The sequence below is a fragment of the Leucopleurus acutus genome (genome assembly GCF_964270905.1).
Source record: "Leucopleurus acutus genome assembly, chromosome: 10".
In the NCBI taxonomy this organism is placed as follows: Eukaryota; Metazoa; Chordata; class Mammalia; order Artiodactyla; family Delphinidae; genus Leucopleurus; species Leucopleurus acutus.
The window spans coordinates 52,375,596-52,387,578 of NC_139153.1; the positions used below are offsets into that span (position 1 = coordinate 52,375,596).

General features: G+C 47.8%; 1 protein-coding gene across 1 annotated transcript in view; it reads left to right on the top strand.

Annotated features, from left to right (window-relative positions):
• Positions 1–6,054, top strand: part of SUSD5 (sushi domain containing 5) — a gene marked incomplete at both ends in the record, with an annotated part of 36,790 nt that extends 30,736 nt beyond the window's left edge. Inside the window, one exon of the mRNA XM_082849104.1 lies at positions 4,760–6,054. Within this exon, the coding sequence (XP_082705230.1) occupies positions 4,760–6,054 (1,295 nt within the window). The remainder of the gene's footprint in view (positions 1–4,759) is intronic.
• Between the last annotated feature and the right edge of the window lie 5,929 nt (positions 6,055–11,983).

Consider the following 11,983-nt stretch of genomic DNA (forward strand, 5'->3'; position numbering starts at 1 on the left):
CACCACGCTGAGTGCTGGGGACACAAAGGCAGAGAGGACTTGTCCACACACCAGAAGACAGAACTGTCACAAATACCCTGAGAGGATGACCAACATGGAGTCCCAAACAAACACTTCCCAACACAGACGGTCCTCAACCTCAGACACACGTCAGAACCAATTGGCAAAATGCCCAAATAGCACTTGGTGCTCAAAAGAGAAGCTTGCCGGGTGCGCACCAGTGAACTTACCTCGGTCTCGGAGCTCGTCAGCTCTTCCAGAGGCATCTTTCCATTCCACCAAGGGAAAGCGTACGCTGGCAGCCAGTGCCAAGCTGGGAAGAAACAGGGAGAATCCCCGAAACAAATAGTTTCGACAGCTGCTATGAACGTCCCCCCAAACTCCCTCTCAGGGCCAGCGAGTCACGAACAACTAGCTCCTCGCAGCCATCCCGGCGAGTCTTCATGGCGGCGGCTCTGGTCGGGGAAAACCCGGGAGCCAGATATCGCGAGAGCCCAGCCTCAGGTTGGGAGCCAAATACTTAACCTAAAGTGGGTCCAGCTGCTCGCCGCTCAAAAGCCAATGAAGAGGCAAGGTTGACGGAAAGGAAAGTTTGCCTTATTTCAAAGGCCAGCAACCGAGAGGGGAGGCCAGTCTCATGTCCAAAGACCGACTCCCCCCACTGACAATCAGTGGGCAAGAGCTTTTATAGGCAGAGGGTGGGGACTACATGCAGGAACAGAACAGTCAGCTCTGACTGTTATCTTGAAATTGGTCAGGCGGTGGTCTGATCACCATCATCTTGATTGTTTTAGGTTCAGTTAATCTTCAGTTCCAGGGTCGGTTTGTTCCCATTTCTTTGAGGCCAGTTCTCAGAATTGTGGCAGCTTATGTCATGGCTACAGCCTGGTCACCATATAGTTAACTTCTTCCACCTGCTGGGGGTTTTAGTATCTACAAAGTAGCCTTCATCGAGTCATAATAGTAACATCAAAGATCACAAATATAATAATGAAAAGTAAAATGAATGGGCTTAACTTTTAGGAGCAGATCAGAAAGGATTTTTAAATGTGTTTATAACTCTGCAAGTCATTAAATAAGCAAGATAAGGAGACTTATTAGAAATAAACCAAATGCCCCCTAATCCAGTTTCAGAGCCCAGGAACACACCACACCTCAGCATTCCATCCAGACCTTGGTGCTGGAGATCTTTGCATTTTGCCCTTTTTAAGGTGCAGAGTGAAGTAGGGGGAAACTCCTGAGCTTTGTTTCCACCTGCAGAACACGTCTGACTCCAAATGTGGTGAGGTGGGGGGCAGTGGAGGGGGATTCCTCACACCAACAACCAATTTTGCAAATCTCTGGACACCAGCTGGGCGTCCTACAGTTCAATTCCATTCTAACATTACCTACCTGGAGTTAGTGCAGAACCCATGGATTACGGGCTCAGTCCCACAAGACTGCCTCTGCTTTACATGCCAATCACAAATCCAGATCACCTGGACTTGTGACCAACTGGCTATAAATTGGGGGTTTTTACGACCCCCTCCTCAGGTTTGACAATTTACTAGAACAGCTCACAGAACTCAGGAAAGGATTTTACTTATAGTTACCAGTTTATTATAAAGGATATTACAAGAATACAGGTTGAATAACCAGATGAAGAGGTACATAGGACAAGGTCTGGAAAGATCCCGAGGACGGGAGCTTCTGTCCCTTGAACCTGGGGTGTATTCCTCCCCAGCACGTTGGACACATTCACCAACCTGGAAGTTCTTGAAACCCTGTAGTTTAAGGTTTTTTATAGAGGTTTCATTATGTAGGTATGGTTGGTTACATCATTGGCCTTGGCGATCAGCTCAGTCTCCAGCCCCTCTCCCTAGGTGGAGGTGGGGCTGAAAGGTCCAACCCTCTAATCACGTGGTTGGTTCCTCCGACAACCAGCCCCCAACCTGAAGCTCTCTAGGGGCCCACAGAGTCACCTCATTAACATAACTCAGGTATGGTCAAAGAAACTTGTTATGCGTAACAAAAAATATTCCTGTCACCCCTATCACGCAGGAAATTCCAAGGGTTTTAGGAGCTCTGTGCCAGGAACCAAAGACCAAATATGTATGTTATTATATCACAAGAGCCTAAGAAACCTTTCTATTTAATAATTGTGTCTTGGACTTCTCTGGTGGCGCAGTGGTTAAGAATCTGCCTGCCAATGCAGGGGACACAGGTTTGAGACCTGGTCCGGGAAGATCCCAAATGCCGCAGAGCGACAAAGCCTGTGCGCCACAACTACTGAGCCCGAGCTTTGCCGCAACTACTGAAGCCCGTGCGCTCTACAGCCCGTGCTCCGCAACGAGAAGCCACCGCAATGAGAAGCTCACACACCGCAACGAAGAGTAGCCCCTGCTCACCGCAACTTGAGAAAGCCCACGCACAGCAACGAAGACCCATTGTAGCCAAAAAATTTAAAAATAAATTTAAAATAAAATAATTGTGTTTTGTAGTAGGATGTAGCTTTCAAAGACCATTAAGAGGGACAAGCTCAGCGGGCTGCTCTCTTCTGAGGACACAGCTACTTGAGACCTTCCTAACCAGCATGGTTCCTACCTCACCAAGCTGTCCTTACATTCGGGGCTCCTGCCTGTGGGGCCCGTCTTCCTTCTCACTCAGCTGGATTCAGGATACTTCACAGCACATCTCACAACTCAGAAGTCTTACAAAGAGCAAATCAGAGTTTCAAAAGATACTTTTTTATTTAATTAAAACATACATTCAATGATATCACTTATATGTGGAATCTAAAAAATAAAACAAACTAGTGAATAAAACAAAAAAGAAGCCGACTCACAGATATCAAGAATAAACTAGTGGTTACCAGTGGGGAGAGGGAAGGGGGAGGGGCAACATAGGGGTAGGAGATAAAAATAAAAGGGTTATTATTAGATTATATGGAATCGTGTGTGAAACTGTTGAAAATTGTAAACCACTATAGAATTTAAAGATCTTTCATTCAATTTTTAGAAAGTTTGAAAAAACATACATATAAATCATAAGGGAACAGATTAATAAATTATCAAAAAATAAAGAAATTTGGCCACCACACAGGTCAAGAAGTAGAATGCTGCCAGTACCCCCAAAAGAATGTGCTCTTTTGTGCTCGGCTTCTTTTGCACAATTTTATGGCTGTGAGATTCCATGTCGTGGGAAGCAGGGGTTGGTTCATTTTTATTGATGTCCAGATTTTCATTGTATGAATGTACAACAGTGTATGTGTCATTTCTGCAATTAATGGCTATTTGAAGTGTATCTAGTTTCTGGTTATTATAAACATGCTCGTGCATGTCTTTTGGTGACCGTGTCCACACGTTACTGTTGGGTACATACTTAGGAGTGGAATTGCTGTGCTTTGCATCCTTGTTTACACTAGGGATTTTCGGTCTGTTTAATTTTAGCCATTCTGGTGCTATGTAAATGGCATTTCATTATGGCTGTAATTAGCATTTCTCTATTACTAATGAGGTTGAGCCTCTTTACATGTGTTAAATGACTATTTAGATATCCTTTTTGTGATGTTCTGATTCAAGTATCTTGCCAACTTTTCTATGGTTTGTCTGCCTATTTATTTATTTATTTATTTATTTATTTTAAACTTATTTATTTTTGGCTGCGTTGGGTCTTCGTTGCTGCGCGCGGGCTTTCTCTAGTTGTGGAGAGCAGGGGCTACTCCTCGTTGCGGTGCGCGGTCTTCTCATTGAGGTGGCTTCTCCTTTAGGTGGCTTCTCTTGTTGCGGAGCATGGTCTCTAAGTAGACAGACTTCAGTAGTTGTGGCACGCGGGCTCAGTATTTGTGGCTCACGGGCTTAGTTGCTCCACGGCATGTGGGATCTTTCCAGACCAGGGATCGAACCCGTGTCCTCTGAATTGGCAAGTAGATTCTTAACCACTATGCCACCAGGGAAGTCCCTGCCTATTTATTGTTGATTTGTAGGAGTTCTTTATAAATTCTGGAACCCTTTGGAGGCTATATGTGTTGCAATTATCTTCAACTCTGTGGCTTGCATTTTAACTCTCTTCATGGTGGCTTTTGATGAACAGAAGTTCTTAATGTAATTCCATTGTCTGTCTTTGCGCCAATACCACACAGAGTCTTAAAAAGTACTCCAGTTTTATAGTTAATCTTGAAATCTTGTGGTTTGCATGCTCCAGCTTTTCTTTTTCCTTGTCTATTCTTGGCCCTCTGCATTTCCATAAATTTTAGCATCAGCTTGTCAATGTCTGAGATATTTATTAGGATTGTATTAAATCTACATAGATCAATTTGGGCAGTATTGACAGCTTAACAATTACACTTCCATTGTACTAACATAGGATAGCCTTCACTACTTAAGTCTTCTTTCATTTTGCTCAGAAATACTTTGTCCCATTCTATGTAGAAATCTTACCCATCTTTTGTTAGATTTATTCCTAGGAGTCTGGGGTGTTTTTATGCTATGGCAAATGGTATCTTTTAAATTTTTTGTTTTCTGTTTATTGCTGGTATATAGAGATACAGTTGATGTTTCATATTGACTGTAGACCCAGTTTCCTTGATAAACTTGCCTGTTAATTTGTTTAACACTTTGTATATAGGTTCTTTGGGTTTATCTGTGATACAGTCATAGCATCTGAGAATAACAGTTTTATTTCATTTGTTCTAGTCCTTATGCTTTTGGTTTCCCTTTCTGTGTTCCACGCTGGCTCTGTGACCTCGGACTTAATGAGGCTTTTCCCTCTTTCCTTCCAGATGAGGGTGAGGTACATATTGACTATGAAGATAATTTTCCTGATGACAGATCTGTGTCATTCAGAGAGCTCATGGAGGATTCCCGGACAGAGGCAGAAGAGGACAGGGGTCAGGGAGAAGCCTCTGAGGAGGCTCCAAAGCAGGACCATCTGGTCTCCATTTCTGTGGGGAAAGAAGACACAGCCCAGGATACAGCTTTTGCGCCAACCACAGGTTTGCCCAGCACTGGGAGCGGTGTCCCCACAGACCTGCCAGGATCCCAACAAAACCAGAAGTACATGTTCTGGTTTCCTGATGAGACCTTCCACAAGCCTGAGTTGGAAAAGGAGATGGACGAGGACACCAAAAAGCAGTTTCCTGCTGGAGACAACCACAGTGGCACCACATCGGCCCCAGGTGAGCCAGAAACTACGGTCATCTACAGCAGCACTGATGGTCCCTTGGGGCCATTTGTGGGCAGGAATGACAGCAAGGCAGGTGACCCAATGGTGAGCAGCAGCGATGAGTCCTGGTTAGATGGCTACCCTGTGACCGATGGGGCTTGGAGGAAGACAGAGGCAGAAGAGGAGGAAGAGAAGGACGAGGGCAATCGATCAGTAGGGCTGGAAGAAACCGTCCTAGTTACACCCAATCAGCCTGCTCTTGTGGAAGTTAAGAAGCCCAGGAGTACCACCCCCACATTCAGTGAGGACACAACCAACCGTTCAGTTCTTCCAACTCAAACTCTAGATGTAGAAGCTTTGGCTCTCAGACCCATGAGTGTGTCTGAAACTGAGAGTCCCAGCAAGGGGGATGGTGACTTGACCAGGGACCAGTCAACTGTCCCTTGGAGATATGCCACAGAGAAGCCTCCCATGTCCACCCTACCCTATGAGCTCACCAGCTCTATCCTGGAGACGGTGACAACCGCCATCCACAAGACGTCGAACCTCATTCCCTCAACTGTCACGGCGGCCACCCGGACTCCAGTGGAAATCACTGCCCCTGAGGTCCAGGATACCTTTCCATACCTGCTGTCTGAGGACTTCCTGGGACAGGAAGTCCCCGGCCCGGGTGCAAGCGAGGAGCTTCTTCCAACCTTGGAGTCCTGCATAGGGGATAAGTGTCGCAGCCTCAGCAGAGGCCCCATCATTGCCACCATTGTCACGGTCCTGTGCCTGCTGCTGTTCCTGGCAGGCATGGGGGCCGTGTGGGGTTACCGCAGGTGCCGGCACAAGAGCTCCGTGTACAAGCTGAATGTTGGCCAGCGGCAGGTTGGTCACTACCACCAGCAGATTGAGATGGAGAAGGTCTAGCCACCTTGGGGGGCTCGCCCGAAGCCCCTTGGGAGGAAGATAAACTGTGACATATCACATTGAGAAACCCTGACAATTCACTAGCGCACGAAACAAGTGGAGTAGGGCTCGTCTTCTTTTTCTCAGGTCTTTGTTTTCTAGGCTGAGAAGCATCTCTGGAGGCACCTGGCAGGGCAGGGAGGCTTTGGTGGCATCTTCACACACCTCAGCATCCCCTTGACCATCTGCCCTGGAACCTGTTGCACTAATCCCAGACCTGTGCTTCCTAATTCCAGTGAGAGGTCAAAACTCACCTCTTCATCATACAGTTGTCTTTTCTTTTTTTTTAAGAAAGAAAATGACTGAGATTGCAACATGAAATTTTCAAAATAGATGTGATGTACAAAGCATTTGAGAGCAGTGTTATTTCGGATATAGATATTTAATTGCTGGGAGTGGGATATGGAAGAATAATGGGTTATTTCCTTTTAATGCTGTGACGTTGCTGAGGGCATATGAGCCAAGAACCAGGACATAGTCTAGAAGCTTTGAGATTTTTAAAAAATTGTTTGTTGAAATTGGAAAGAATTTATGACAGATGTTTGGTTGGGTGGGGAGGGGAGGAGTGGTGGGACACACATCCACCCTGTTCCCTCCATCCTGTGGGACAGCCCATCGTTTTTTTAAAAAACAAGATTTGTTTTGTACCGGTAAGCACCGTTTCCTCTCAGAAGCAGTGGCCTGGTTGTCCTTGACCAGTCTGTGCCTAGGAATGTCTTAGAGTTTTTGCCAGGACTAACAAAACTCAGTCCTCGGTTTCCTTTCTCAGGATTAACCATTCCTCTGAACTCCAGGAAGAGAGAATGAGCTAGGAGGAAAAAAATGTTTCAAGAGGGCCAAGGGCTAGGATATCAAGCATGGGTACCTACCTGATAGAGAAGCAGAGGAATTGAAAAGGAATATGAAATGACCTGTGACGATCTGTACTTTACCCTGTTGTGGCGATTTTGAGCCCTCTAGAAACAGCCTGAGTGCAGGATGGACTCCGCATGGCTGTTGTGCACCCAGTTCACGGTGTCTTGATCATCTTATGGTGACTCAGCACATCTCGCTTATGATGACAGAGCATGCACCTCAGACCAGTGGCATCGTCATCACCTGGGAACTTGCTAGAGGTGCAAATTCTCTGGTTCCACCCCAGATGAAGTGGAGACCCTGGGGGTGGGGCCAGCTATCTGTGCTTTAACTAGCGCTCCAGGTGATTCTGATGCACGCTCAAGACTGAACCACAGGCTTACAAGCACATAAATTTTGAGCTTTGAGGCCAGTTGAGGCTCTGGAGGCACCGATGAGGAACACCTGAGGTCTGTCTTGCACGGAGGTCAGGCATCGCTGTGCCCCTGGATAGCATTTGAGGCTGCCGAAACATCACTTCCAACTCAAAAATAGGTAATATTAATACAAATGTATTAATAAATTTATCACAAATAAATAATACATGCAAATGTATTATTTGATAGAACTGCAAAATAAACCCAACACAACAGTTTTTAAGTTTTTATTGATTTGGTGTCATCTAATTTAATGTTATAGGATCTAATAATGCACGTAGCAACGGAATGCTTAAAAACACTGTAAACCGGGCTTCCCTGGTGGTGCAGTGGTTGAGAGTCCGCCTGCCGATGCAAGGGACGCGGGTTCGTGCCCTGGTCCGGGAAGATCCCACATGCCGCGGAGCGGCTGGGCCCGTGAGCCATGGCCGCTGAGCCTGCGTGTCAGGAGCCTGTGCTCTGCAACGGGAGAGGCCACAACAGTGAGAGGCCCGTGTACCGCAAAAAACACACACACAAAAAAAACAAAAAAAAAACACACTGTAAACCTAAGTTGTATGTCATCATGTGTGTTTTGAGACTGGTAAATGTTTACTGCTCACAAAAATTTGGGGGTGGGGATCCATTAACACAAAGCTTCTGACATTTTTTAAATAAATAATTATTTCCCCAAACAGTTACTTAGTGTATTTTATATCTGCGTTACATCACAGTGGCTTTTTTAAAAAGGATTCTCTAGTAGTCTTGAAAGTAATGTCTTAATACTTGTTGGATCTAAGACCACCCTTTCTAAGCCTAACTCTCAGCCATGTGACCCCCCACAGCAGGATTCTGGGGAGTCTGCAGAGCTCCTGCCCCCTCCTTCCTCCTTCCATCTTCCTCACCCCAACCAGAGACCATGCCTCTCACTACAACAAAAAGCCCAGGGCCTTGCTGCTCAAAGTGTGGTTCCCAGGCCAGCAGCACAGACACCACTTAGGAGCTTGTTAGAAATGCAGCATCTCAAGCCCCTCCCCAGACCTGCTGACTCAGACTCTGTGTTTAACAAGATGCTCAGGTGACGGGTGTGTGCGGTCAAGTTTGAGAAGCACTGGCCTAAGAGACCAGAACCAATGGCCTCCCTTCTCCTAACTGATGGGACAGTCAAAGGAATCAATAGAGAGAGTTAGGGGTAGGTGGTCAGGAAAGCCTGGGGAGGGTTAAGAGAACCATCAAGGTGTGGTGGAGGGCTGTTAGAGGCCCAGATGAGAGCTTCAGCAACAGAGAAGCCCCCGAGGGACAAGGGCTCTGGCCTCAAGAAGAATACAGCCCCTGTCCAGCGGTGGCCCGGAGAGGCAGGCTTTTTAAAGACCTGGACCTCTTCTCTCAGCCTGCAGTCCCTTGCCAGCAAGTCCCAGCTGCGGTCAGCGGCAGTCGAGGGTGAGGGAGCCCAGGCAATGTCTACCCAGGGGCACAGGGCAAGGTGGGCAACAGATCTGGAGGTGTGAGTGGAGTAACCCAGCTCAGAGACCATCAGCACCACTCCCATCTGCCTCACGTCCCTCTTCACCTCTGCGAACACCGGGTATGACCCCTCCCAAGCCACCCAATGTAGTGGACACTGTTGGTGCCCACCCAGATCCCCTTCACTGGGCAGGTGAACCCTCCTCCTACTGCCCTGTTGGCTGCTAAAATGCTCATAAATGCGTACGCGTACCCTTCTCACCCAGAGAACTGTCCTCAGCCTAATGGGAGTTCCCTCACCCAGGAATTAGCCCCTCACACCCCTCCACCCATGCGGCAGCCTGCATGTAGCCAGTGAGTTATGGACACAAGCACACAGAAGGCCGGCCTCCTTGCCTCAAGGTGGGAGAGCTCCCACGGGATCATGCTGAGGCTGGTCTCCAACGAGACCACACCCTTTCCAGCTCCTTCCTGCTTCCCTTCTCCTGAGAGCACCCCATCACTCGCACAAGGGATCAGGACATAAGACGTCCACTGATGGGTAAACTCTTACTGCCTACACCGCCACTCCTGCTCCGTCCAAACTTTTCCACTGTATCCTCCAGAATTCCTGGGCTGACATCAACAGAATCCGTGTCCTCCACCACCTCTTCCAATAGCCGATGTGTGTGAACTCTCTGGCCCATAGGTCTAGTTTTGCCCTGGCTGGTTCCTCACTCTTTCCACCTGCCTCCTTCTACACTTTTCTTTCTCCTTGCTGGTCCTTGGGTGATAGGCCTGGAGCACAGTAGCTATTGGCTGTCATGCCTGGAGGCTTTTGGTCCTCATTAAACAGTAAATACTTTATCACTTCTCAGACCTTGGCAGCCAGGGACCAGCTCATCAGATCCAAAGCAAGCCCTGGATTCCCAGTGTTTTCCTAGTGAGATCCCAGTTCTCTGAAAGAGAGTCTTCCTGGGGAGAGGAATGAGCCTGCATCTCCTGAAAGCTCTGGGCCCACCCATGGCTGGCGAGGAGACTCCCCCTCTGCGTGACAGCCAACAGTCCTTGGGGTGAGGGCTCTGCTTCACTAGATGCACATCAGAAACCTCACAGACCTGAGAAAACAGCTCATGACAACACGCGTCCTAGAATGTCTGGGTCCGGTTAAGACAGCCCCACCACCAGACTGAGAAAGAAAGCAGTAAAGAACAAGCAAAGGGGCTTCCCTGGTGGCGCAGTGGTTGAGAGTCCGCCTGCCGATGCAGGGGACACGGGTTCATGCCCCGATCCGGGAAGATCCCACATGCCGCGGAGCGGCTGGGCCCGTGAGCCATGGCTGCTAAGCCTGCGAGTCCGGAGCACGGGAGAGGCCACAACAGTGAGAAGCCCGCGTACTGCAAAAAAAAAGAACAAGCAAAGTAAGGGACTTCCCTGCTGGTCCAGTGGTTAAAATCCCACGCTTCCACTGCAGGGGGCATGGGTTGGATCCCTGGTCAGGGAACTAAGATCCTGCATGCTGTGCGGTCAAAAAAAAAAAAAAGCAGCAGCAAAGTAAAACATTTAATGTGATTCTAATTTCCCACAGAGTGAAATTGTACCCACTGCCCTGACCCAAGGAGAGGAGGTGGAAAAGATATCGGCAACAACCTTTGTAGTGTGGCCTGCTGACCACAACCCTAAAGTGGGCCCATCTTGTTTCTGTTGGTACCGTTAAGAAATTGCTTCATTTCTTCCCACTCTTTTTCTTGTAAAAGGAGGCACCATTAATCTTATGCTATCAGCTCCAAGAGGATGGCCAGTCGACTCACTCATTCAACAAGCCACCAAGGCCAGATTTGAGGTGGGGCGCAGTTTAGGCCTAGGGTATGCTCACTGTGCCCACCTCCGAGAGAGAACATCCTGCTACGGCACATTCCACGGCTGCTCCTGACTTGTTTCTGGGGTAGGAGTGGGTCAGTGAAGGCGAGGCTGGGCCATCCTGGTGAATTCCCTCTCAGGGAGATGCCCCGGGGACGGGCTGCAGGCACAGGAAGTCCTATGCACAAAACCTTTGGTTGAGGCTGACTTAAGGTCCCTTCCCTTCCCACCCCGCTCCTTGTATATAGTTTAAACTCTCCACACTAGGTCATTCAAGCCTGGAGTCACCAGAAAAAAGAAGTCGCTGTTTGGGAGATGGCAGATGGTCAAGAGTTCGGACAGCTGCGATGAAGGATTAGTTGTGGGTTTTTCTCAGAGCCTCGCTACAAACTGTGCTGCCGTTCCATGTGCAAACACTATTAAATGAGAATGTTTTCTCTGGCTCCGATCCACCTTCTCCCCACAGTTTAAGTATTGAATTTTTTTAAAAAAAAACTGAAGTAGTTTAGGTTTACATCTCACATTTAAAACTTAAAAACGTTATTTCCATCAATGTTGGCAGAAACGGGCCACTGTTGATTCCACCAGCAGTCATAATAAACTCTTGCCCACTGACAATCTAACAAATCATTTTCTGTTTGCCACTGAGTTTGGTTCAATAAAATTTTTGTGCTCTTAACATTCCCTTAGTAAGAACTCCTAAAAGCAACGTTTCCGAAGGCGGCATTTGTGGGCAACGGACACGGTGGTTCTGGATCCCAGAGGTGAGTACAACAGGTTAGTGGCAGTAATTAGAAAGCCTCAAACTCAGAAAAATATTAGTACATTGAATAGCGTGGTATGTGCAACATTTTGGTCCATTAGTGGCTTTTAAACCTTTATGTACACACAAACCTGCCCCCAGCCCTTCCCTGCTAAGGTAAAGTGTGAACATTAACAGAGGCGCAGGGGGTGCCTTTAGACCCTCCCCAGTGTAGGCCCCTCCTGGGCTGCCTGAGAGGCACTGGGGCTGGAGAGAACCCCCTGCCCCATGGTGGGCAGCCTCCCTGGGTGGAAACCTAACAGTACCCGTGGGGCTGCGTGCAGGTGGGTCAGAGGACAAGCAAGGCATCCTAGTCTCGGTCTGGAAACTCCCACAAAGCTTACAAATGTGTTTTGTTTTGTTTTGTTTTTTTTCAAAAGACCCACGACGTCTCAATCCAGGATTCTTCTAGGTTCTTCCAAGAAAACCCGCTCAGGGAGGTACTGGGCTGAGGTCGCTGAATGCAGCCTGCGAGCTGGGGTTTTTTCATGGTGGGTTTGGAAGAATCGCCCCACTTTTTTTTTTTTTTTTCATT